Source organism: Notechis scutatus, chromosome 3 (assembly GCF_049901735.1).
Source record: "Notechis scutatus isolate UNSWTSFEM ecotype Mainland chromosome 3, rNotScu1.2, whole genome shotgun sequence".
In the NCBI taxonomy this organism is placed as follows: Eukaryota; Metazoa; Chordata; class Lepidosauria; order Squamata; family Elapidae; genus Notechis; species Notechis scutatus.
The window spans coordinates 118,691,199-118,718,726 of record NC_142011.1 but is presented as its reverse complement, the minus strand read 5'-3'; the positions used below and the strand labels follow the sequence as shown (position 1 = coordinate 118,718,726).

General features: G+C 34.9%; 1 protein-coding gene across 5 annotated transcripts in view; it reads left to right on the top strand.

Annotated features, from left to right (window-relative positions):
* RALGAPA2 (Ral GTPase activating protein catalytic subunit alpha 2) overlaps positions 1–27,528 on the top strand; it is a 172,336-nt gene that overhangs the window by 73,991 nt on the left and 70,817 nt on the right. For all 5 annotated transcript variants that reach the window (XM_087961093.1, XM_087961091.1, XM_087961092.1 and 2 more), the window contains 9 exons: positions 11,058–11,186; positions 12,961–13,086; positions 17,656–17,714; positions 18,139–18,247; positions 19,076–19,186; positions 20,608–20,676; positions 20,980–21,117; positions 22,106–22,289; positions 24,333–25,098. In XM_087961093.1, the coding sequence (XP_087817219.1) occupies positions 11,058–11,186; positions 12,961–13,086; positions 17,656–17,714; positions 18,139–18,247; positions 19,076–19,186; positions 20,608–20,676; positions 20,980–21,117; positions 22,106–22,289; positions 24,333–25,098 (1,691 nt within the window). The remainder of the gene's footprint in view (positions 1–11,057; positions 11,187–12,960; positions 13,087–17,655; positions 17,715–18,138; positions 18,248–19,075; positions 19,187–20,607; positions 20,677–20,979; positions 21,118–22,105; positions 22,290–24,332; positions 25,099–27,528) is intronic.

The following is a 27,528-nucleotide window of genomic DNA, read 5'->3' as shown; positions in this document are numbered from 1 at the left end:
CAAACAATAAAAATAGATTATTACTTAAAATGTGCACTTCTCATTTAAAGTACATTTTGTTAAAGTAAAGAATAGGCAATTTCAACCAAGTCAGCACAAGACATTGAAAACTTTGGTGAATGGCAAATAAAGTGTCATTTGTTCTTTTTTTTTCAGTCTGGCAAATAAGAAAGACAAATTATCTTGCTTTTTCAGTTTCCAAATTGCTTTGCAGTTTTCAGTGAATTATTCCAGAGGAAGAGAACACTCTTTGTAAACCAACAAAACTAATTGCCGCTCTTACAATTTGAATTACTCCTTTAATGATTTCTGAATCCAAATGTTTAAATTTCTTACTTAAGCTTGCTTTGTTGACAATCTCATGCTCAAACATGCATATATGGATTGGATCACTCTTAATCCCATTTGGTCTAATAATGAAGGCATCAGGCTAGAAACCAAGAATTGGAATAACAGACTTGGAAGGTAACATGTAGGTCATCTAGTCCAACTCCTGGTCAAGCAGGAGACCCTATACCACTTCCAGTGATGAAGCTCCCACAACTTCTGAAGGCAAGCTATTCCATTGGTTGATAGTTCTCACTGTCAGAAAATTTCCCCTTATTTCTAGGCTGAATCTCTCCTTGATCAGTTTCCATCCATTATTCCTTGTCTGGCCTTTATAGTTGATTTTTTTTACAGTTTACCCTAGAATTGCAAAGTTTAGTCTCACCTGAGGCATGAAAAATCAGCCCGGTGACTTGGGCAAGTCACTCACTCTCAATCTACCCCACCCCACCGGGTTGTTTTTGTAGGGAGCTGGTATCAGTTGGTCCAATAAGAAATAAGGCATTGCTTCTGTTATATAAGAACATACATGGAAGTAAGTGTAAATATTGCTGTATCCATCAAGATTCAGAACAACATTTTCCTCTATGGATTATTTGTACATTTCTTACTTTCTCCTTTATACACTACATTCAACACTTAACAGAAAAAGAGTTGGAAAGGACCTTGTAAATAATCTAGTCCACCCACTGCCCAAGCAGGAGACCCTACACCATTTCTGACAGATGGCAGTCTAGTCTCTTCTTGAAAGCTTTCAGTGATAAAGCTCAGACAACTTCTGAAGACGACACTGTTCCATTGATTGAGTGTTCTCACTGTCAGAAAAATTCTCCTTATTTCTAGGTTGAATCTCTCCTTGATCAATTTCCATCCATTTCCTTGTTTGGCCTTCTGGTGCTTTGGAAAATAGATTGACTCCCTCCTCCTCTGTGGCAGCGCCTCAAAAATTGGAACACTGCTATTATGTCTTCCCTAGTCCTTCTCTTTATTAGACTAGCCATGCCCAGTTCCTGTCATCATTCTTCATATGTTTTAGCCTTCAGTCTTCTAATCATCTTTGTTGCTCTTCTCTGCACTTTTTCTAGAGTCTCAACGTCTTTTTTATAATGTGGTGACCAAAACTGGATGCAGGATTCTAGGTGTGGTCTTAATAAGGCTGATATTAGTACCTCATGTGATCTTGATTGACAGGTGTTCTCTTACCATTCTTTTTTCTTCTTTTTATTTCTAGTCTGTCTTTTACAATTGTGTTTTGGGTAGGTTAGCTATAGTTTCTTTTTGCATGAAGATCAATGCAAAGAATGAGTTAAGCAGCTCTGTTTTGTCTCTGCTGCCTGTTACTTCCTTGCTGTCTTCTCTCTTTAGTGGACCTACGGTTTCCTTGATTTTTTTCTTGTTATTTATATGTTGAAAGAAACTTTTTTTTAAACTTACCTTTGACTTTTGTTGCAAGTCTTTGTTCCCTCTGAGCCTTTGCTTTCCTAACTTCATCTTGCAGATTCTGGCTATCTGCTGATATTCTGCCTTAGTTGTGTGTCCCTCTTTCCATTTTTTGTACTTGTCCTTTTTGTCCTTTAGTTTAACAGAGAGATGTTTGTGCAGCCATGCTGGTTTCTTCTTGGATTTCTTGTTTTTCTTTTTCAGTGGTATTATGCTGGACTGGGCTTTTATGATCATGTTTCATCACTTCATTACATTTATATCCTATCTTCCTTTCAGGTGCTCAAGGTTGTATACACCAGCATTTCTTCCAAGTTTTCTACCAAACTTCTATGAGATAGGTTGGACTGAGACAAAGTAATTGTTCCAAATCTCTCAGGGACTTCACTGAAAATGGCTCTTCTCTGTTCTAGCCCAACAAGTTAGCACATACAATGTCTTCCTTGCAATATTTTCATACAATGTTTTCCTTGCAATAACTTTCCTATTGGGTCAATCAGATTCTGGGTAAGGGATTGTATATTGTTCATAAAATATGCCTTCCAACCATGCAGAAAGGTTGAAACATAAACAAACCAAACTTTTTAAAAACCTGTTTCTACTTTTATACAGTCTAATTGGTTTCTGTTATAGCGATGTAAATGTCTAGTTCTGTGTGATAGTCTTTCTTTTATTTTTTTTGTCTCCTTGCTTGCTATATATGATACGTTTGGGTTTTTTACTTATATGATGTGGATTATACTGTTATTAGATAACTATGACATCTTGCATTTTTAAGATCTTCCTAAATAGAAGCCATCAGCTCAGTTAGCATATTGACTTTTTGTTTAGTATGACTGAATGCAAGCAGCAATAAAAATTAGTACTAAAAGGAATATTTATATTTTATTGTAAAAAAAATATTAAAAATTATGTAAGATATACTTTATTGATTAATCAATTATAATTGACCATATCAAACATGAGAATCAGCCACAATAAAATACAATAAAATGAGATAAGAGATAAGTATGATAAAATAGCTATGATGAGATAAAATAAAATATAGTAGGTAATATAAAGTGTAAATAAAAAATATGATAAAATAGTATAAGGTAAACTAGCAGAAGAACAGAATTTTATTAAGTTGGTTGACTGTGTCAAATATTAAATGTAATAACTGTCCAAACATGAAAATTCAAATTTCGACTATTAACATGGCTTCCATTTCTAAATAAATTTTTATAGCTATCAAATACATGCTGGCAAAGTGTTTTATTATACCCTAAACCATACATAAACAAAATAAGAAGTTAACTCAGTATTTCTAAATTTTCTACTAAGCAACATAAAAATAATTCTCTTTTGTTCCTCTTGGTGGCAGACTTACCTTCAGATTTTTCAGTAAGCCAAACATGCAGTTCTGAGACAGAATTGCTTTTCTGGTTGTTCATGTATTAGTTTCCATTCTGAATACACTGTTTTATCTAAATTTGAATAAAGCTAGTGAGACTTTTAAGGCTATATATGTAAATGTTCTGGAAATTTATAATATGTTTACCTGTAAGGGTTAGATAAAAGCAGGGGATTTAAAGAAGATAATTTGTAAACATTTAATTTGCAAATATTTGTCAATAATTAAAGACTTCTCAACATATACTTCGATGACATTTTGGATCAGTGCACATGAATTACATCTGATTCAAAAGAAAAAAATGTTTCAGATAATTCCTATGTATTATATTTGTGAGAGGTCACACGTTGAACCTAATCAATTTAAGAAGCATTGCCTTTATGCTAAATCAACTTTATAACATCACACAGAAAAACGCAAATGATGATTCATAATAAAATGCAAGCATCCATTTTTCAGCCCTTTCTTGGGTAGGATTAAGAATCAGAATCAGCAAATTGGGGATATGATAGCTATAAATAAGCATAAAACAATAAAACATTGTTGGTAACACACTTCGTTAGAATATTTACTGTAGATTCCTAAAGCATTACCTTTTGCCCTGAAATCAAAACATACTCCATGCAAAGCAAATTTCTGCATGCTTAAATGCTATTTGCTTTGCAGAAGAGGAATATATCTTCTCACTGAGTAAATATATGTCAGAGTAGAGTATTTGCTGAGGACCTGCAGTGGCAATCCTCCCCCATGCATAAATACAGATCTGTTACTGAAATTCCTTCATTTTACATAGGGCTGCCACTATGAAAATATTTTCCTGCTGATATCTCAGATCCACAGAACTCTTTCAGAAATAGTAAAAAAAAATCCCTTTTGTGGATTCTTAGTAGATAAGAAGAAGTATTATCTTCCAAAGAATGCTGGAATGATTTACAATGGGGTGGGGGTTAATAATAATTCAGATTGCCATGAAAAGTACTGTGGCAAGAAAAGTTGTATAATGGAGTAAACTCACTTAACAAATGTTTCACTTAGCAACATAAATTTTGGGCCCAATTGTGGCCATAACTCGAGAGCTACCTGTATTATGTTATATTCTACCATCCACAATGAAGGAAGTCTTCCCAGGCCTTGAATTTAATTTTACTTTCTCAGAATCAATGAAGTCTGCCATTTAGGAACAGCTTGGATGGATTCTGGATTGTAAGACTGTAAGACTAAGTTTGATTTTCTTTTTGCAGTGACAGTTGCAAAAAGTATCAGCTACTCCTAAGTAAATTTAGGAAGGATGCATTTCACTGCCAAAAGAGGGAAAGCATATCTAATTGAATTCTTTCAGGTATTTTATTGTACCGTTTTATTATCCCTAAATGGAAAGAGAAGCCCTGCTGCTTTTTATGGGAACTTAAAGAAATGTTAATTTATATCTTGTCACAACTGTCTTTTATGTAGGGTATTTTCATCTAAATTACTCTATTGCACTTATATCAGTGGTTTGCATTCATTGACTTTATTTTCATATTAGTAAAAGTAAATGTATCATTCACTCAATATTTGGATAACACTGAATATTTATTCGTTTACGTTCTATCCTACAGCCTAACTATTCTATGGCAGCAGGCAGATATAGCTGAGATTAAAAGATACTCCTGTATATCTATACTGATATGGGTGAGACTAATGCCTTCTTCTGAAAATCAACTTTTGAGGCTCCCACAAACAAATTTAAAGGCTAGCAGCAAAGGTTACAATTGTTAACTGCATCTCTCAACCTCTAGTCCAACTTCATAGTCATTGCACAGCACTAATTCTCCCCCCCCTCTCTCCCTCCCTCCCTCCCTCTCTCTCTTTTGGCCATATAAAAACTTCTGGAGTAATCATGAGTTTCACTTGATTATAGCCCTTTGTTGAATAGATTCCTTTATAGGAAAATACTCTTAGCATTTGTTTTTCTGCAATGGGTCTTCGAAGGTCCTGACCAGAATTCAGTGGGACTAGTTGGTTTAGGTGAAATAGTTGTTAAATGTTTTCCTGTATACTAAGCAGTTGAAGAAAGCATTCTGCATCATTCATGTCCTTAAGCAAGAACTAATTTTGTCCATGTTCTTTATCAGGATATGTGGGCAGAGGGGCAGAGGGACAGTAACACAGCCCTAGTGAAGGGCTTGCCTAGAAGTATCAGAGACCAAGCATGACAAGGTGCTGTTACCACTACCTGGAAAAAAAAAGTGGGAGGAGGGTAGATCCCATCAATTTGGGAAGGCATCTGAGCACACAGGTTTTGTTGGTTCTGCTAACTGTGAAGTTAAAAAATGTGTTACTATTTTGCTATAAGAATAAGCTTGAAGTGAAATCATTGTACGGTTACAAGAGAATACACTGGGAATTCAGTGTCATTGACTTGAAATAAAATGTTCACTTTCATTCTTCCTGACTTCATGTTGATGTACCGTATTTTTCGCTCCATAAGACGTACCTGACCATATGACACACCTAGGTTTTGAGGAGGAAAAGATGAAAAAAAATATGAATATGGAGCGCCGAATATGGAGCAGCAGTGTAGTGAGGGCAGGAGGCAGACCCTGAGAGGACCACAGATAGGTGTCCTCTGATGTGCCAAGTCTGCCTATTGACTCCTGCACTGCGGAAAAGAGACAGAAGAGGCGGGGTTCAGCACTGTAAAAGGACCCCGCTGCTGCGGCCTGGCTGCTGTTCATCATATTCGCTCCATAAGACACACAGACATTTCCACCCACTTTTTTGGGGGGAGGGGGAGTGCATGTTATGGAGCGAAAAATAATTCATAAAGTAGTTATACATTCAAAGTTGTTATTACTTTGTTGTTATCTTTTAGGAATTTTCTGGATTCTGATGTTTGGTAAGAATTGAGAATGATTTCTTTTTCATTGTGTCTTGTATTCTTCTTTTCCCTTTGTTTATTCTAGCAACATCTCCCAGTTAAAAGAACAACATCATGCAACAGTTACATCATTTAATTTCTTTTTTTGTGCTTACTCTACTCTAGATGCAAAGTTAATTAGAATTAGAGGCCCTGTTTTAGAAAAAGCATTCCTGCAATTACATATTTATTATTCTTACGCTCAGAGAGGAAAATAATGTATAGTAGTTGACAAAAGTCCAAAAATACTTCAACAATGTAACAGTTTCCTATAAACTTCTTAATTGTCTTTTCACTAGAAACAGTAGCATGCAATTAATGGGGCTTTGGACATGGACTTTGCAATTTTGATGTTTTATGCAGAAAGCCTAATTTAAATATTAAACTGGAATGCAGAGAAAACTTAATAGCTCAGAACAATTAAGAGGATATGCAGGGAAGTTTCAAAACTAGTAGTGCAAACACTTATAACCTCGTTTATTCATGTTCTATAATCGTTCTTAATAAACTTTTCAGTAGTCTTTTTAAAAATATTTGAATTGGGTTTACTTGAGTATTTTTCCAAAATAATTAATTAAATGTTGATGTTGCTTAGCTGCCTTTCACACCATTATAGCTTATTATTTAAATATCTCTTTTTATTATAAAAAGGAAAACAATGTTAAACTCTGGTACCTCAAACCTGCTCTACATAATTAAAGGCAGGAATTAATCTGTTAACTTCTTTCTGGTTAGGAATCTTTCTGAAGACATATGGCAGCCTATCATGTTACATGTATAAATGTCAATAATAATGAATACAAGAAAAAGGTATTTTATAACTTTTCAGTAAATTTGAAAGAGGTGAAAGGAAATATTTAAATAAATATGCAGTATTTTTGGTGCTTTGAAAATGAAAATTTATCAATATAAATTATGATATTTAATCACAAGCAGAACTCTCCTTCCTTCTTCCTATTTCTGATTCTACATTATTTTGTGTAGCAACGGTTTGCAGTGCTTTTTTCTATTTTTCTATAACAGCACTGACACTAAATTATATTCTGCAATTATGTAAACAATGGAAGCGCTTCCAGAACCAATCTCTCATTTGAAATTTTCATTTTGGTAATTGTAGAATGATTTGGAACTATAATAATCCAAAATTATTTTGCATGTTTATAGATCAGCTATGAAAGTGGTAAAGGATGTGTGTGGCAGGATTAGTTATAAACCTATTTCTGTTGCTGTTGTTCTGTGCTTTTATTATTGGTTGTGGTTTTACTCTTTCTGTGTACTTAGCATTCAATTAAAATGATTGATTTGCTAGGCTGCAGACTGATGAATGTTATTTACATTTACAGAACTGTACTTTGAAGGAAGGAAACAACCTACTATGTTTGAACTACTTTATTCATTTATGTATTTGTAAGCTCATTGACATTACACAGAAGTCCTTACATTGCAATTTCCTTGGAGGTGAATTCTCTTCTTAAATTGCCAGTTTTCTGTATTGCTTCATAAAAGGGAGGATTTGAAATATTTGGCAGCAACAGCTTGTCAAAAACATTTGGTTACCTTGAATTCATCCTAGCTAGGCACAGTGTGAAAAAGCTACATAAATCTAAGCTATCAGATATTATCTTTGAAAAGATTCCAGTGAAGGATGACATGTGGATAATATTTGCCTTTGACCCTTAGAAATTATTAGCACAAACTTTTGGGTAATTAGTTGTAAAAAAATTGAATTCATTTCCCATGTTTCCTTGAATTGTTTTTCTATTTGGCATCATTCTGCTATGGAAAAGATAGCAAAACTACCGTTATAGTGTTTCTTTTCTCTAACATTTAACTTTGATGACAGAGCATAGTTTGCTTTGGCTCATCCATCCTTATGCTTTTCATTTAGCATTACTAGACATGAAATCCAACTCAACTGGCACCATATTGAAGAAAGTATTCAAGATAGTATTGGCATAATTTGTCTAAAATAATTTGGACAAGTCTGTTGTCATTGAAAAATATACTGTATTTATCATAGAAGAAAAATTAAGGTACTTTCCAGTGGATGAATCCAGTATTATAAACAAGGCTCTAGTTTTCATTATAAGAGACAAGATCAGACATGGCTATTAAGTTGGTATTATAGACAGCTATTTTTCAAATTTGTTGAAAGGTTGTTGTTCTGTGTAAAACATAGTCAGACTGAAACAGTAATTAGCAAAGGTATTCAGAAGGTCAGTTACTCAGACACTGTCAGTAGGCAGGCCAAGTTTCATTTATGTAATCCATCTTTATTGAGGTTATCCACTTCAGAGAGGATTGAGCTGTAGAATTTGTTTTTAAAAGCAGAACAACAAAATCTGTTGGATAATCAAAGCCAGTCTATATACTAGACTGACTAGAACTTAGTAGCATAGCAAGATCAGAGAATTGTAGAATGGCCTAATTCCAATGATTAGGATTCCCAGTTCCCAGTCGCTTTGTAGAAATTCTTACATAGTTTCTACTCTTACATATTTCTACTCTTATTTCTGGCTATATTTTCATTCACAAGTACCTGTGTATGCTTAAGATAACATTAGTTCACCTAACTATTTTCTGGGTTTAAATTCTCTGCTTCCTTTATCCTCTGGATTTGGTCAGTAATTTAGTTAATCATTTAGTCCCAGAGGAACATTTCTCTGTACTCTAGAGAGAGCAGATCTAAGGGACTCATCCATTAAGAATAATCAAGCTTTCAAGCAGTAACACCCTACTCCCTCTAAACAGCTATAGACTTGCCTTGAGATCAATAGAAATGGCACTGATTTGAGTACTGTATCTTTGTGGAAGTTGCATCAGGGATAAGTCCTACTGAATTTAGTGGGACTTATTTTTAAATTTATTTATTTCAGCTTTTAAATATATAATGTAATATAAAACCTTCCAGACATAAACAATGATGTTTAAAATTGGTGATCCACATATCTTAAAACTGGAGAAAGAACGAATGATTGAATGAATGAATTTATTTTGATTAAATTAATCAAAAATGTGTGTGTGTATGTGTGTAAAAATTCAAAAAAGCTTATAAACTATTAAGCAACACACTATTTTCTCCTCAACGTTATTCATTTTTTAAATCAGTACTTCTGTTTTATTAAATGAAATACAACAGAGTTGTGAGCCCTGAGGAGAGTCTTATAAATTGAATTCACTATTTACATTGCTCTTCATACATATTTCTCTGTGCATATAGTAACAGAAACTCCAAAATAAAAGCTTGATAATGGATTGTGGTGCTAGAAAAAATTATTGAGAAGACCTTGGACTACTAAATGAACAGATAATTTAATACTAGATTAAATAAAAGCAGTGTTTTCACTGGAAGCATGAATATTGGAGCTAGCTTAAGTATTTTGGACATTTAATGTGAAAACAAGAGTTATTGAAGATGACCCTAATGCTTGTAAATATCAAGAGCAATTGAAAAAGCTTGACAGAAGATGAACTGATTAACAATTATTACTGATGAAACAAACATGAACTTACAAGAATCCAAATAGTTACAAATGAAACTAGATAATTGATGCTTGTTCGGACATGAAGAATCAGACTTAACTAGCAAATGAGTAATAAATATATTTAAGATCCTGTGACACCCTAATGACTTAACTGATTTGTATATATCAGCAGTAGTGTGTTTCCACTACATTGATATTGAATATCACGTTCATGTTCATTGTATTGTTATTTGGTCCTTCAGTTTAATCTCAGAGATTTTGAGGAGATTGCTTCAGGCAGTAAGCTTCACAAGTGGGTATATTGTTGTTCTTAAATTTTATATAACCAGTTCTATTATCATATTTAGCACAATTAACAAATATTGCAATTCAAAAAAAGTCAATATGTTGAACCATATAAATTAAAAAGCCTACAATGATTTATTATTTGTTTTAATAATAATGTATACTTCTTTATGCTACCAGTGAATGATTTTAAACATATACAGCCTAGATGATAACTGGTGAAAAGCAACCTGCTGCAATGTGCCATGAATGTGTTTGCTCAAGTTCCATTTATTTAATTAAGACTTGCATAGGAGAACTTTACAGTGTCTTATGTCCTTTGTTTCATAGACTCCCAAAGGGCCCAGACCCAAACACCTCTCACTTTAGAAGAAAAGTGAAGTTTTAGTCCATTCATGCAATGTGTAGCTTTAGCCTTTACTTGAAAAATACTCTGGAATCTTTTTATGGACACATGGCTTTAAGAAAAAAGCCAGCAAGATTAACAATTAGAATTTATTAATCTTTTAAAATGCTGCACTCTGCCTTTCATGCCAAGATTCATGAGTCATTTTATTGTAACATATGTCAACAGAGATGTAGCCCCATCTGCTGCTATAGAGCAGGTTCAGACACTAGGCACACAGCACAATGCTTACCTCTCAATAATTACAGGTGTGCTGTGAGAAAACGCAATGCATTAATCAGTCCAGTAATTATGGAAAAGGTGGGTCTTTTGTTCTGCCTTCAGAACAGGAGTTTACCAGCCACTTCATGACTCCAGTCTCCATCTGCTCATTCTTTTAGAATGTTTGCATTGACTGATACTGCCTTTAAGTTGTAACATGGGAAGTGATTAAAACCAGTTTGAACATTAACTGAAATGATGTTTCAACGGGAAATGCTGTGTGTTGTGATGCTAACATTTATTTACCTTTTAGTCAGTGATTGAGAAAAATCTGTTTCGTGTTAATTATCAGTGCATAAAACTGTAAAGTTTAGTTATATGGAGTAACATTTTTAATATTTCCTGAATATCAGTCTTGTTAGGAGAAAAAAACCCACAAAACTGTAGGGCTTTTACAAAAGTGTGCATTATATATTAGTACGCATATGCTCTGGTCCTCATGAACCAGAGCTTCTTTCTCCTATGATCTATTACATAAGAGCAGGATACTGATTTTAAGGACAAATGAAAAATTCTTAACATATTCACATATTCACACATTTCATTTTCCCCCCTTTTCAGAATGTTTTGAACACTATCATCAAACACTGCTCCCCATTCTTTTTCTTCTTGGGCTTACCCGGCTTTACACTGCTAATAAGAGACTTCATAACAGCGGCAACTAGAGTTCTGAGTACAAATATGTTAGAGGTAAGTATGTCAGAGTTCAGTGTATGATTGTTAACAATATGCAGATTTCCCGACTCTTAGTATTAACTCATTAGTGCAGTGTGACATTGGAGTAGAATGACATTTGGATTTTTTTTTCAAATAACAACTTGCCAATTACCTCAAATTTCAAGGTAGCAGTAATTTTTCATTATATATGTCTTTTCTGATTGACAGTATGAACTAATATCTTGTTGATCACTTATCTTTGTCAGTTACATAGCCAAGCCAGAACTCATGTTGCTGAAGTAGGATATTTTTATTACATAATATTAAGTTGAATGCTAGGAAGTGCAATCTTATTAAAAATAAATGTAAACAGAACAAATGAGCTTTCTAGATTTCATTTGTTTTAGCTATGAAAACAAATGAAAATTCACTTGATTAATATCTGAATATTTTTCTCATTTTTAATTCATTCATTTTTATGTTCATGTTTCAATTTCTGATCTGGTCTGAAATTAATCATTTTTGCATTGAGAAAGAGAAATGATCAAAAATAGAATGAGGGCAATTTATGCAGTCCATCTTACATTTACAGGTGTAATCTTTTGTAGTTGCAGAAGAACACCTGGAAATGTTATGTCATTTTGATGAAAAATGCCATTTAAAGAAAAAATACAGATGGAACATCTGGTTGTGAACTCTTCCATTCATGACCAATTTGGGTGATGACCAAAATTTCTTACCTGTGGTTGTGAATGGGTGCTTGGGTGGTGATCAAACACAGCTGCAGTGATTTGCTGTTCCATGCCAATTTCCCCTTCCATGTCGCACTCTTTTTTTTAATGCACATGCACTTCCGGTGAGGACCAAATTGGGTGACGACCAAATTCTTGGAACAGATTATAGTCGTCACCTGAGGTTCCACTGTATACAAAGTTATATCCATCATACAACCCCCACAATCACATGAGTGCAATTTGGGTACTTGGCAACTAGCTTGCATTTATGATGATTCTAGCATCTTGTACTAATGTAATTGAATTTTGCAACCTTCCTAGCTAGCTTCCCACAAGCAAAGACAATTGGGAAGTCAGATTCACTTAGCAGTCACTTTAAAAATTGTCATAAAATTAGGTCCAGTTTACATGATGACTCACGTTATCATCACACTTATTTATGGTGGAATGTCCAGTCCCAATTGTGCTCCCTAAATCAAGGACTGTCTGTGATATCAGATATTGTCAGTGGAATTCAATATCCTGTAGGTGTCCTCAAGCATCTAAGATTGAATATTTCAAAATTAGGAATTGCTTAATTAGGAATTTGGTTAATTACTTTCTTTAATTCAAACCGATTTCACTAGAGAAGCAAAACATTGATGAATGAATGGAATGGAATAAAACTGTACATGGAAATTGTGGGTTCTTCGCTCTATGGTATATTGACTGTTGTTGAAAATGTTCAAGGGAAAGGGATTTATGGGCCCCAATCCTTCTTTTTGAGGCTTTTGGAAGCTCTTTTAGTTATACTATCAAATTTTTGCCAGTTTGATAAAAGGAACACATCAAAGCTTTAGTGTTAAAGATCTTCCTATTTTCTCCACAACAACTCTGTGCAGGTGGTTTGGGCTAAGGGAGGAGTGACTTTAGTCACCCAGCTGGCTTTAATGCCTAAGGCAGTACTAGACCTCACAGTCTCCCTATTTCTAGACTGGGGCCTTAACCACTGGCTTCTGTTTTGATATTAAGAGAATCTAATTTTTTAAATTAATATAGCAATACAAACATATGCATTTGTTTGTTTGTTACAGGCTCCTCGCATAGAAGCAAATACTATTCTTGGCTCTCTGATTTGCTTCCCTAACCTTTACCAAAACATCTCATTGTTATCATCTGTTACTGAAGCAGAAATAACAACAGGAACTGCAGATGTCAAGGTAATTTTTTTTCTTTGTGAGCTGATCTATATGATAACAGGCAGTCAGGCTGCCTTCCTGAAATTAGTGTTGCATTTAATATATACTGTGTGTTAGGATGCTATGCAAATCTGACTTGTGCTATTCTCTTATTTTTAAATGATATAGAAAAGATTTTTTTTTTACATTATTTGTGTTGAGCTAAGAAAAAGGGACTCAGATCTTAAAGCACAAGTGATAAACAGTTCATCGGCAAATTAAAACCATAGTAATATCTTAAAGGATATTTTAGGATATTTTAGAGATGGAAAAGATGGAGCAAAGGAGAACCAAAATAATTAAGGCATTGAAGCAGCTCCCCATGAGAAAATGCCAAAGAATTTAAAGTTTTTTTGGAATGAAAGCAGGGTAAAAATATACCTCTAGTATGATATAGAGAGATATATTGAATCATGAATAGGGCTACGCGTATTTATCCTTCAGTGTTTAGTTTTCCCACTAAAACTAGTTGGATGAAATGATAGGACAAATAAAATAAAATATTTCTCAATATAATATATAGTTAAGGCTTAACATTAACCTCAGGATTAGCATTAACCAGTGGCTTTGGGACATACCTGTCATGTCAGCCCTCAACTGTCTCAACACACTGACAGGACACTATCTAGATGAATATCGATGGATGTTAGTAGGCAGAGACACAATTCCGCCCCCCTTATTTTCCTCCCCAAAAACTTAGCCCGATCACATAGTTTCGTAGCGAAGCACGGGTATATTTGTCAGGTTTGACAGGGATCTGTAAGAAAAGTTTGTAATTCTTAAATCCTTTGGGATAATTTAATTGTTTAATTATGAATATATATTTATACTAGCTCTATACCCGTGCTCCACTACGAAACTATGTGATTGGGCTTAGTTTTGGGGGAGGAAAATAAGGGGGGGGGAATTGTGCCTCTGTCTACCAGCATCCATCAGTATTCATCTGACTAGCATCCTGTTCTGTACTAAAGCTGGTTGCTGCTCTGAAATTGAAACTGAAACTCCTCTGCTTGTGTTTTGCATTTGTAACAGATTTCAGGTGGGGAGAGGGAGTAGAACTCCTTAGCATCAGAGCATGTTAATAATAATATATGAAATACTAATGCTCTGATGGTCATTTCAAAAAATCCTTTCTTAGTGAGCACCTAGAAGCCAAGAGGAAAATATGTGCCAAATTTCAAGTTTGTAGGCTTTACGGTTCTGGAGATTTTGTGATGATGTGTGAGTGGTATTTTACTTTTATATATATAGATATGTATATATTCATATATTTATACAGTAGTGGCCAAAATTGTGGAAAACTTTTGGGAAGTGTATTTTTGAGGTTTTATGAGTAATAACACCACTTTTTTTGGAGTAGGACCATAAAATTATATATTATTGGAAAGATAATTTAATCAAGAATGTAATGCAACAAAGTTTGTTCAATTATCTGTATTCTATGAAAAGTTATAACCAAATAACTAGGAAGCACAACTTGCTTAGGTTGATATCATGTAGCTTTCCTTCATCTGATTGTAGCCAATGAGCATGAGTGTTTAGCGAGCCAATCAGGTGTCATCTTGTTTTGGCAATGAGCCAATCAGATCACAGTAAGATTCAGTATTGATGTCATTTATTGAAGCTAAGAGGAGGACATTTATCTGTTTTATGTGATCGCTATCAAGTTGGTTGGGGTTTTTTGTGTTCTTTCATCTAATGAGCTTGTAAAACGTAATATAATTAAAGTAATGATGCAAAGAGTTGACTGGTCGCCCAGAAAGTGATGTAAAATAGTATTATTAAGTGAAGAAAGCTACAGTTATAAAGAAATTAGAAGGAAAATTGATGGAAACTTAACCAAGGTGGCATTTCTAAGTTTTTGAAGAGATATAAGGAGACTCAGTCACCAGAAAACCATACTGGTAAAGGCAGGAAAAGGTGCACAACAGCAAGTGATGATAGAAGAATTAAGAGATTGTGCCTATATGACAGAAGAAAATAATCTGAAATGGCGCAATGTAGTGTAAAGTTGAGTGCAAGGACTGTTCGGTGCAGACTGCTGGAATAAAATCTAGAATTCCACCAAAAAAAAAACCCACTTTTATCTCTCAAACAAAAGTTGAAAATACTAAACTGGGCTAAAACCCATATTACCTGGATAGAGGAACAATGGGACAGTGTTATTTGGATTGATGAGATCAATATCTCCGTTTGGTAGTGATGGCATAAAATATGTTAAGGAAACACTTTTCCCCAAAGGTTTCCACAATTTTGGCCACTATTGTATATGCATTTGTTTAGTATTTGTATTTTTTTTACTTCTATTCCAAGTTTATATTGTCCAGATTGATAATTTTAATTTCTTCTTGTTGTATATGTGTAGCCCGAGCAAGTCCTTTAATGTATTTTGATTTAATATTGTTTAGCCATTTTTTTTCCTCAGTATGTACTTTTCTTAACTATACTGACATTGTCAGTTTAGTTTTGGATACTTTGAATACCAATTCTTTTGGACTGATTAATAACTGAAATAAAGTGAATTTATTATACAGGTAAACTATAGAATTCTCTGCCACCAGGAATGGTAATTACTCCCTATTTAAATGGCCTTAAAGGCTAGAGTCCCTCATGAAAGAAAAGATGGAGAAAATATGAATCCATCCCCCATTCCTCTTCTTCCAGACTTATTTGCTTTTTTGATGTCATTTCAGATTGATTCAGAGGTTTTAGGAATAGGCTGTGTTGATTACATCAATTCACCAAGAGGCTGTAGTTCCCTTTTTTCTGCAGTTGTCAATTCAAAGTCACAGATCAATCTCTGGTTTTCTGAAGGAATTCTAAACCGTTTTTTATGTTATTATTTGATGTTTGTGCATGCATGCATGCATGCATGTGCAGTCGACTCAAGGCTAATACAAGCCTAATACTTCTGCTTCCTGTTTTCCCCATAATGACTGTGTGAGGTGGGCTGGGTTGAGATGGCAACTGGCCCAACCTCATAGTCTCCCATTTTCTAAACCAGCACCTTCATCACTACACTACATGTCTTCATCCTCTGCCCTTTTGGTTCAATTTGTTATAGGCTCACCCGAGTAGGCCAGTATCAATGCTTACGATCCTATTTGATGTGGTTTAAAGCTACTTTTTTTTTTTTACCTTAAATGCTATAGCAGTACAGTGGTTATAACTTTTGCCTTGGAAATAGAAGATAGTTGGTTCATAATCTAGCAGAAATGTTTGCATTTTTTTAGCTTAGTTTCTTTCTGTCCTACAAGTTATTTGGTCTACTTGACACCTGAGGGTGAAACACTTTTAACATCAGATGACTGGAAAAATAATGAGACAGTGCACTATTGGAGGGGGCATATGTGTAAAACAGACGAATAAGAAGCTCAAGGAAAGAGCAAGTAATTCAAAAGCATTTCTGCCAGATTCAGACAGAAACAGCAGCATTTTGTTTCTGGTTATAATGATTGAGCCTTTTACTTGTAGTATATATGGAAGGGTGGTCTAAATGACAATAGAAAGAAATTGGTAGTGATAAAGACATTTTTAAAAACTGCTTGTGCTTGTTTTGCATGTAAGTTTTAATGCTTTAACTTCAAATAAACTTAACTTTGTGGGTGGGTGGATGGATGGATGGGTGAAGTATATGTATGTATGTGTCTGTACTCACTTCAACAGGACATATACATACTACACATACACACATAATACATACGTGTGTGTGTAGAAAGACCTGTCCATTGAGAAGAAATCAGTTGGCTGTTGCAGGAATGGGATCTGACCAGTATAACTATTGGTTCTGTTGTTCTGCATCGCGTGCACATGTGCGAGTTGCATGAGTGCAATTTACGACCTGCTGAGCTGCCCGGACAGCTGAGCAGCGCTGCATGCGGGTGCGCAGCAGTTGGATAAGCCCTTTTTTCCTGCTTTTTCAACTAGCTGTGCTGCACAAAGCAGCTATGGTTGAAAAAACAAGAAATAAAGGGCAACTAAGAGCCCAGGCGGGCAGGTGGGCCACAACAGCAGCAGACACAGAACCGGTTCTGTGTCTACTGCTCTTCAGAGGTACCGGTTCTGTAGAGCTGGACAGAACCGGTAGAATCCCACCCCTGGGCTGTTGCTTTCCTGAACCAGAAAGATGAGAGAGCATAGCAACAGTGGAATAGCCATAAGGAAGGATATGGAAGCCTATGGTTCAGACTAAATATCTTGCACATTATTGCCATGATGTCACAGTCCAAACAAGAGTTTCATAAATCAGGTTAAAGTTAAACTGGTGTGAGTATAGATATGCTCAAAAAATACTTCCAAAGCTTTAATCAGGTAGTTGCTCTACCTCATCCACATTTTGACTTACCTCTACACAACCTTTCTGTTTTGGATACAGATAAGTTTAATAATATAATAGAGATGTTTCATTAATATTTCCACAAGTTTTCTTTAAATGTTTTGCATAGCTTTCAAAATACAGCTTCCAGCATAATTTTATTGTCAACAGTACTGCTGAATCTATATATGTCCATCAGAAGAAACATTTTATTCTTATAATTTTTCTTCTTCTAGTGTTGCCTCATAAATATTCTTTTAAAGAATGCCACAGAGGAACCAAGTGAAGCTTCAAGGTAAAATCCTGAATGAAACAAAAATATTACAAAATGTAATTAAAGAATATACAGTATATTGGGAAAAGGAAGACATGTCTACTGTCCAAGATAAAAAATATTTCAGTAAATTACAAGCAAAAAATGTAAAGTTCACAGAAGAGGGCAAAAAATAATTGTAATGTCATTGTCCTTGTATATAGAATAAGACCCTTCACATTGTAAAGCTAGACAATAAATATAAAAAATGAATACAACTTAGGCAAAAGACCAAACATTGCTTTTTATGGCAGAAATATTAGGGCTTGCATTTAACTCTAAAAAAAACATTTACCCTAAAATAGTGACAACCTGAACCTTATGCATGGTGATTATAATTCAATTTAAAGATCCTACTAGTATAAGAAGACTTTGTGACTTATGAAAGTAAATTTTCTTTTTAAAGATATTTAGCCCTTTGCTGTCTTGGGATTTGGATATGTGAAGAACTTGTACACTGTACCAACCATCCTCAAGTAAAAGATGCAATAAATGTTTGTGGTGTGACACTAAAGGTACAAATATAGCAAATAATTTTAAGTGTGTTCAACTTTGTGGGCTGACCAAAGACAAAGAGTATTCACTTAGAATACTTTGTTATTTAGAAGGTTCATTTATTTGGTCTATTATGCTTTTGAAAATTTCAAAAACAGTTATCATGTGTTAGAGATAGTGAATTATGTATTTACAAAATTATTTACTATTGAATAAGCTTTTAGAGCAACAAGTGTTCAGATATCTAAACAAAGCTGTTATAATTCAAGCTTTTGTAGATGACCCATTTCATAAAACATATGGATTGCATTAGGATGATGTACTGGGTCTTATATATAGTCATTATTTGCTGAGTTACACCATAGCAACAAGAATTATGTAATTGTATTGAAATAATAACCTAATTTCAGTTTTTCATGTTTGAAATTAAAATTAAAAACAAAGCAAAAAAACTTTCTTACCCTCTATGACTGAGATTACTTTTTCTTAGCAAATAGGTTTTCCATAACATTCTGTTAGGAGGGATACATAGAACCGAACACAACTGTTTTGAGAATTGTTAACCCCATCCCTTCTTAAGGGATCTTAAGGTATTCTAAGGGAAATAGTACTTAGCAATAGCACTTATATAGTGCTTCATAGTGCTTTATAGCACTCTAAGCGGTTTACAGAGTCAAATGCGAAAAACCATCTGCTGGCCTAAACCACAGAGACCAACTTAATATTACTTTATTTATTAATGTTACTTTATGTAATGATAGTGAGAAATAAATTTTTGGAAATACAACAATCCACTTGTAATGATGTTGGTTCTTTATTTCTTATTAATTTGTTTTTCATTTTTGCAGTTTTCTAACAAGCAGATTGCACAAGCAGCCTGTGATAACTTTCAGTTATTGACATCTTACTGGAAAAAACTGCAGAAATACAACAGTTCTCTACCCCAAAAAATTATTGAAGTACGTTTCATTTCCAAAATAGTTATATATGGAAATTGGTATTTTATAATGCTTGTTTTTTAAGTGAACTATAATGCCTTATTTGAAGCAGATGCATTTTAATCCTCCTGTGCTAATGGAGATGCTGTGCACTTCAATAGCTGTTTAAAATAATTATAAAATGTTTTTAGAAAATACAAACCTCTTCATGTTCTATGTCCCTCTCAACAGATATAGCACTAGTAATTCTGTAGTGGTGTATTTGAGCCCTCTCTCCCTTTGCTGCCAAAGCCATCTGGCTGCAATTTACTACAAAACATATAAGCTAATTAGGGTTTATTCTCTTTCTAATAACCCACAAAATATGGGGCAGGAACCAATATTTTGCTGGTTCTATTTTTAAATATACCTATTTCAGAAGTTGCAATTAAGTTTTTACAGTTTGCTTTTATATCTTAATATTTAAAACATTGTAAAGGATTATTATATTAATTAGTTCTCTGTTTGGAAGATTTTGATAGTTCATACTGCTAGCCTTTTGTAGCCTTTAGTCATTTCTGGAAACAGCTCATTCTCATTTTAGTGGCAGTCGCATCTACTTACAGATTTTTAAAATTGCATTTCTGTCTGAGGATTGCATTTTTATGACAATGGAATTGCATCCAAATCCTTCCTTTCTGCCAAAAGTTAATTTGTTTTTTGTTTTTTGTTTTTGTCATACCACACTTTGCTTCCCTCCTTCTGAAGGACAATGCATTTAGTTCGTTCTAAGGACCAGTGCTGATAAGTTGGACATAGATCATGTTCTACATTTTTAGTTAGATCAGAATAACTGAATTTTGAAAGTTGGGCACTTAATTTCTTATTCTGGCTTCTCTTCAGATTGTAAAATCTTTGCCTGCTTTCATTTAACAGGAAAGTGTTGGACAAAATTTATGTAAGTCCATCATTTGCAAACATCCCAAGTACATCAAGGCAGAAATTAAGTGTCAGGGGAATCTTTACTCATTTCATTAGCAAGGGATACCTATCTCTCCTATCTTTGGGACTGCCTTTTCTATTTTAGCTACTCATGTCCATTCACACAATCATTATTCATTATAAACATATCATCAGTTACTGCAACATTGATAAAAAAAAGCTTCTGCAGAATGTTCTAGGGCATTAAGCTGCTGATTGCTGAAATTCATCTTGGCAAATTCAACAGATTTAGCTGACTGCAAATCTCTGAAGGAAAAGAAAATCATATTACAAAATTTTCTTTTTCTCTTAGAAACTTTGGTAATCATTTTAGGCAATAGAATTGAAGAAAAAAGGTAAAGGGTTAAATAATTACAAAGTAGTAATTCATATTTCACTGATATTTTTGACCTGCCCTATGCTTTGACTGATTGGGAAACTAAACATTTCTATAAATTTATTTTAAAATTGCTTTGTCACAGGTCCTTGTTGCCACTATTGCATCTCTATTACCAAGTGCAGAATACTCTTCTGTGGAAAGTGATAAAAAGGTGTGTAATGATTAGATGCCTTCATTTTATCTCAATATTGCATAATTAACATGAAGACCTAATGTTTAAATTAGGCAATTTGGCTTGTATGATTGATAATTGCTGTTTTGAAGGAAAAGAGCAGATTTCAGCTTTAGAGTTCAAATAGATTACCTACAGTAACTTTACTGCTGATGAATAGATTTTTCAGATCATATTCTTTTGATTGCATATCATATATTTCCTGGTAAAATTTATTTTGTTTAATCAGGTTTTCCAACTTTCTAAGTGTAACTAATATTTGGACATTTTTTTCTGTTTTAGTTTATAGTCTCATTGTTACTTTGTTTATTGGATTGGTGCATGACATTGCCAGTGAAGACACTGTTGGAGCCTGTATTTACTTCCAGTTTTGAAAATCAATATTCTTCTAATACTCCATTACTTGATTATATTTATAGGGTAAGCATGAGTGGTCATACCTAAATACTTCACTTCCTAATATCTATGTATATGAATAGCAGTATACTAAATTAAAACAAAATTACAAAAAAGCCATAGTTTTGATAGATGAACTACAGCAGACTTTGTGTACAGCTTTCTGAGACCCTGCCCATACTGTTGCATCAGTTTTGTCATTAACACATGTGTTGTGGACATCATTAATTATTTTTTTATTGCTCTTGTATTAGATACATTTTCAAATGTATCATTGTCCCATTTATTTTCTATATTCATGGTGTATTTCAAATGTGAAATAGAACAAATATTCAGTATCATTTCAGTACCCCATTTGAGATTATGGCTATTTCCTTATATCTGTATCTTCCATTTTTTAAAACGTACTGTTTTAGGAATTTCTCAAGCAATTTCATTTTTAATTTAGTAGTGTTCATAACAATTAGACACTCATTCAACATCCCTAAGGTGCTTTCTCTTGAATAAGGTGGATGTCAACTTGTAAATCATCCCTGGCCTCCTTTCAAGTTGCCATAGGGAGGGTGGGGGGAAACCCTGAAATAGCAACAAGGAAATCAAAAACCAGAAGTACATTTCACACATACCTTACCAAGGCTGTCTCTCAGGTTACTGATCCAGTTGGAGGGGTGTGGTCTCCAGAGCCCGTGAAATTCCTCGGTTGGAGAACGTGATTTATGACACACCAGCTGTGAAGGTGCTCCAGTTGGAGAGAGTGATTTATGACACACCCATTGGGGAGGGGGGAAACAGAGAATAGGTGCACCGTAAACGTGAGACAGAGCTGGCTTCATTAGGATAAGTGTCAACATGTTTCTCCTAATAAATAATTAGAGTTCTTTTGAAGTTTAGCTCAAGGTTCGTGATTTGATTAGGGCATCTGTTGGAATCCTGACAGTGGTATTTCATATTATATGTGAAATTTTTGTGGTATTTCACTTTATATATGTGTTTTTTGTTTGTTTTATTGCAGATCCTGAACTGTTGTGTTTATGGTTCAAGCCTGTACACACAGCAAAGCCATTATCTTTTAAGTTTGGCTGACCTCTCCAGTGACAGCTACGATCCATTTATGCCCCTAGGAAATGTTAGGAATTCTAAAGTGATTCTGGTTCAGTCTTCTGCAGACCTGAATAATTTGCTCACTGTTGCTGAAGGTAACAATAATTTGAAAGGGAACAGCATATTTTACTTTTCATTGAAAACTCTTTGCAAAAGAAAAATGCATATTTTACAAGAACTGAACCCTGTACAGTTCATGTATTTTTTCCTTATTAATATAAAATGCATATTAAAATTTTGCCACCTCACAAAGTTCATTTTAAGTCTTCTTTTGTGTCAGTGTATTTCTTTTTAAAAATAGTCAGATCTGTCAATTTCCCTTTCTACAAATGCAGTTGAAATTGGTGCAAGAATTTTTTCATACTCAACTTTTATAGTAAGCAATTGATAGCTGATATCTTAACAGTTTGCTTACTAATCTTAAATCATTGTAGAGAGCTTGCAGTCAAAGAAGCAGCAGGAAGAGATTAATAGTGATAGAATAACATTTCTCTCTGAATTAATAAGTTCTTGGTGAAGCTGTTAGCCTCTGTGCTATTTTATTTCTGATGTTAAAGGGAAGGTCTAGAAATTATTACAGAGCAAAAGGTTCACAGAACAGGTTTTTTTATTTAAAAGCAGTTGTGCATTTGATACATTTGGATATATAACTTTTTACATGTTTGTGTGTTTGGGTATATGCCCCTTATACATATGTATTGCATATATAAAAAGGATATAAGGGTGACATACTAAGAAATTAATTTGAATTTGAAATTTCTTCTAACACAGAACACATATTAGAGCATATATATATAAATGTTTATTGAAAAGTGATTCAAAAAAGTCAAAGACCACATAATTATATAGGTGCAGAATTTAAATAGGGAAATTGGTATGCAATAAAGGGAATATAGGTGGAAGATAGATAATAAATTTACTGGGAATATTATAGTAAGGAAAAACTGGCGTGAGAATTCTTTAGTTGGTATATTATCCAGTGTTGATTGCCAAAGTGTATAATATATATTCAAAACACTGTTGGAAATATAACAATCAGGTTTGATTATTGTTTCCTATCTGGTGGCAATATACAAAGCTCAACAGCTTTAGAAAATAGTTTATCATAAGTTTAAACAAATTTTAAAAGCTCACACTTTATTGCCAGCTCTTTTTTCTTCTTAAGCATAATCGAACCTTAGATTCCTACCGAGTATGGGAACTTGGCTTAATAGATGATAAATATTGCTAGGATACACTATGCTTTTCATTGAAAATTACATTCATTCCCAACATGAGAAGATTGGCAATTTTTATGCAGCAACATCAAGTATAATTTTATATCTTAAAAATAAGTATGATACCAATTTTAATATGATATGGAAACCAAATCTATAATCCATTACCAGGCAGTAACCTATTTGAAACCGGGCTGCGGGAGAAAGCATAGGGCGCTTACGGTCATGCACAAAGTTTAATTCACATGAATGAAGCTTCATGGGCCAGCACCCTCCACTCAAGAGTGGAGTTTTGCACGTGAGCATGAGCGCCCTCTGCTTATGTCAGTGGAACTTGGCGTGCAAGTGCAAACACCCTCTGCTTGTATGCAAAACTCCATTTGTGTGAGCGGAAGGCACCTGCACCCGCCATTTACATAAATGGAGATGTGTGCATGTGCATGTGCCTGCCACTCACCCACCCCCACATTGGGCTAGGCCGCCAAGCTGGAAAGGTTGGGGATTGCTGCATAGACTTCAGCCTGGATGCACACCTTGCATATTGTTGCCAAAGTAAACAATTATTGCAGATAATTTGAAATAATAATCTGCTCCTGATCTTTTGCTCTCTTATGTAGATTTATGAAAAACCTTTTTCTAATATTCTTCAGTCTTCAATTTATAGTTAAATAATGTGGTACTTTAAATATACTTTATAAATATACAAATCCACAACCAGTATATCTTTAAATACTATTCTTAAAATTACCGTATATTATTAGTTAATTGGTTGTCAGACTATCCATCTTGTACCTTTCTCGTTTTAGAAACTTATGAAAATTGAGAATATACCTGTCCTAAACTTCAAAATTGAGAAAGAGGTGTGTGGGTGTAGGCTGTTTTATTTATTTTTTAATTATTGTTACAATTAACTATTTTCAGAAATGAAGCGGAGGAGCTTGGAGTTAATACCACTGACAGCACGAATGATTATGGCACATCTAGTTAACAATTTGGGCCATTATCCTCTGACGGAAGGACCTGCTGTTCTGCATAGTCTTGTTAGTGAAAATCACAACAATTCTTGTATGGAATCTTCTGAACTCTCACCTGAAGTCTTCCAAAGCCCCAATTTACAGATCTTTGAATTTAATGACAACGCTGTCATTTCCTACCTCCAGATTCCTTCAAAAAGGGGGATGGATGATGAATTGGAAGAATCTTTCTCAGAAGTTAGAGTAATTGTTAGGGATATTTCTGGAAAATATTCATGGGATGGACAATTGATGTATGGACCATTAGCTGCTTGTTCAGTAGATCAGATGAACAGAAAATTCTCTGTGGTTATGGAAAAAAATAAGCAGAACTTTGAGTCCCCAACTGATTTCATTCAGATGGAAGATGGAGAAGATGCTCTTGATAGATTACTAGAAAAGATTGGCAGTAGTAGTCCTGAGTGTCTTTTACATCCACAAGTAAAATTAAATGAGCCATCCCCATCCCCATCTATCATGAATCATGCCCAAGCTAATGATATCATTGAAGCAATAATGCGGCAGAGTTTCATAGAAAATGAATATGCCCATGGATACCCTCTGAATACAAAGAGCGAAAATCAGAAGATGCCAAGATCTGCTGTGCCACAGTCACCATTTCATTTATGTAGGCTTTTTCTAAATGCCTTAGGAATGAATTCTTGGGAAAAAAGGTAAGCATTCACAGTATTCTAAGAATTTTGAGTGGGTGGGGAGGAACATAATACCGTTCCCATCTTCAAGAAAGTGGGGGGAAACAGATCTAAGAAACTACAGACCAATCAGCCTACATCAATACCTGAAAAGATCCTGGAAAAGATAATAAAAAACAGATATGTGAACATCTAGAAACAAATAAAATTATAACTAGTAGCCAGCACAAGTTTGTTAAAAGCAGATCGTGCCAATCCAATCTTATTTCATTCTTTGATAAGTTGACTAAGTTAGTAGACCAGCAAAATGCTGTGGACATAGTGTACTTAGATTTCAGTAAGGCATTCAACAAAGTAGACCACAACCTACTTCTTGGTAAGCTAGAAAAATGTGGAATAGACATCACCACCCCCAGATGGAGTTGTAGCTGGCTGACAAACCATATTCAACGAGTAGTCCTTAATGGTACTACATCTACATGGAGAGACATAAGCAGTAGGGTACCACAAGGTTTTGACTTAGGCCCAGTACTCTTCAATATCTTCATAAATGATTTAGATGAGGAAATAAAAACTTTGCAGATGACACTAAGCTGGAAGGCATAGCCAACACCCCAGAAGACACACTCAACATCCAAAAAGATCTTGACAACATTGGGCCCTACCCGACAACATGAATTTTAATCTGAAAAAAAGCAAAGTTTTACAGTTGGACAGGAAAAACCAATGCTATAAGTACAGGTTAGGAGAGACCTGGTTCAAAAACAGTAATTGTGAGAGGGACCTTGGAGTCCTTGAATATAAGCTAGCAATGTGTGGCAGCAGCCAAAAAAAGCTAATACAATCCTAGGTTGTATAAACAGGCATAGAATCAAAATTACATGAAGTATTAGTATCACTTTATAAAACCTTAGTAAGACCACACTTGGAATATTAATCAATTTTGGTCACCATACTACAAAAAAAGATGTTGAGACTTCGGAAAATGTTTAGAGAAGAGCAACTAAGAGCAATTAAGATGTTTAGAGGCCTGGGGATTAAAACATGAACGATTACAGGATTTGGGTTTGGTTAGCCAAGAGAAAAGAAGACATGATACTAGTATTACTAGATATTTGAGGGGCTGCCACAAAGAAGCGGGGGGGTCAAATGATTCTCGAAAGCACCAGAGGGCAGGACAAGTAACAATGGATGGAAACTAATTAAGGAGAAAAGCAACCTGAAATTAAGGAGAAACTGCCTAACAGTGAGAACAATTAACCAGTGGAACAGCTTGCCTTCAGAAATCATAGGTGCTTCATCACTGGAGGTTTTTAAGAATAGACTGGAGAGCCATTTGTCTGAAATGGTATAGGATTGGGGTGGGCTGCTGGGGGTTTGCAGGGGTTCGGGAGAGCCCCTAGCTAAGATTCTGTGCAGTTCAGAGAACCCCCAAATCCCAATCCTGGCTGGCCCTGCCCACTGTGCCTGGCCCCTCCCAGGAATCCCCACGCCGCCCGTTTTGGATGCAGATAAGTGCAGGGTGCACATGGAGGCTCAGGGAGGGTGAAAAACAGGCCAGAAATGGGCCTGTTTCTAGCTTCCAGAGAGCCCCCGGAGCACAGGGAGGCCATTTTCGCCTCCTGGAGGCTTGAGGAAAGCCTCCAGAGCCCGGGGATAGCAAAAATGCCACCACCCCCCACACCGTGGTGCAGGAGACCAACTAGCCCATGGCCACGCCTAGCTAGCAACCAGGCAGAGAACCCTTCGCTAAAAATTTTGAAGCTCACCCCTGTATAGGATCTCCTGCTTGGGAAGGGAGCTGGACTAGAAGACCTCCAAACTCCCTTCAGCCCTAGTCTAGATTGCTTCTCAGCAGCCAGTATCTAAGGCTTTCTGCCTATTAGAAGGTAGTAAACAAATATCAATCATTAATAGGCATTGATAGTTTGTACAAACCTATTTAGCTACCTTTACCACAACTTCTGACAGGGAATTTCATAGTTTAACTGTATGCATCCTGACACTCTGCATTTCACTACAATAAATTACAAATAAAAAACTTACGTTCTTGAGGCTGAGGGCCAATCTTGCTCTCAGTCTGGTTTGGGGGAGAGATAGCTCCTCCCTCTGAGATTTTATAGATTGGACTCTTTAAACACAAAAAGGAATGATGTCACAAGGTGGAACATGCCTCCTGGGTAATTTAAGAATAAAAATGAACAGTAAAGTCATTCCTCCCCCTCCAATTTAATATTTTCTTGGTGTCCTTAATAAAGGATAGATCTGAGCAAAGATCACCAAAGTGGAAAATAAATTGCAATAATTAGTGTAATTCAAGTGAGATTGCTACTTCTATCCATCTGGTTAAAGGGTGATAATAGGGGCTTGTAAAAATAATCTCAGTGCTTCTCCTGAATGTTGTTTGGCATAGCAGTTCAACCTAAATGGATTAATTTTTTATTATAGGCA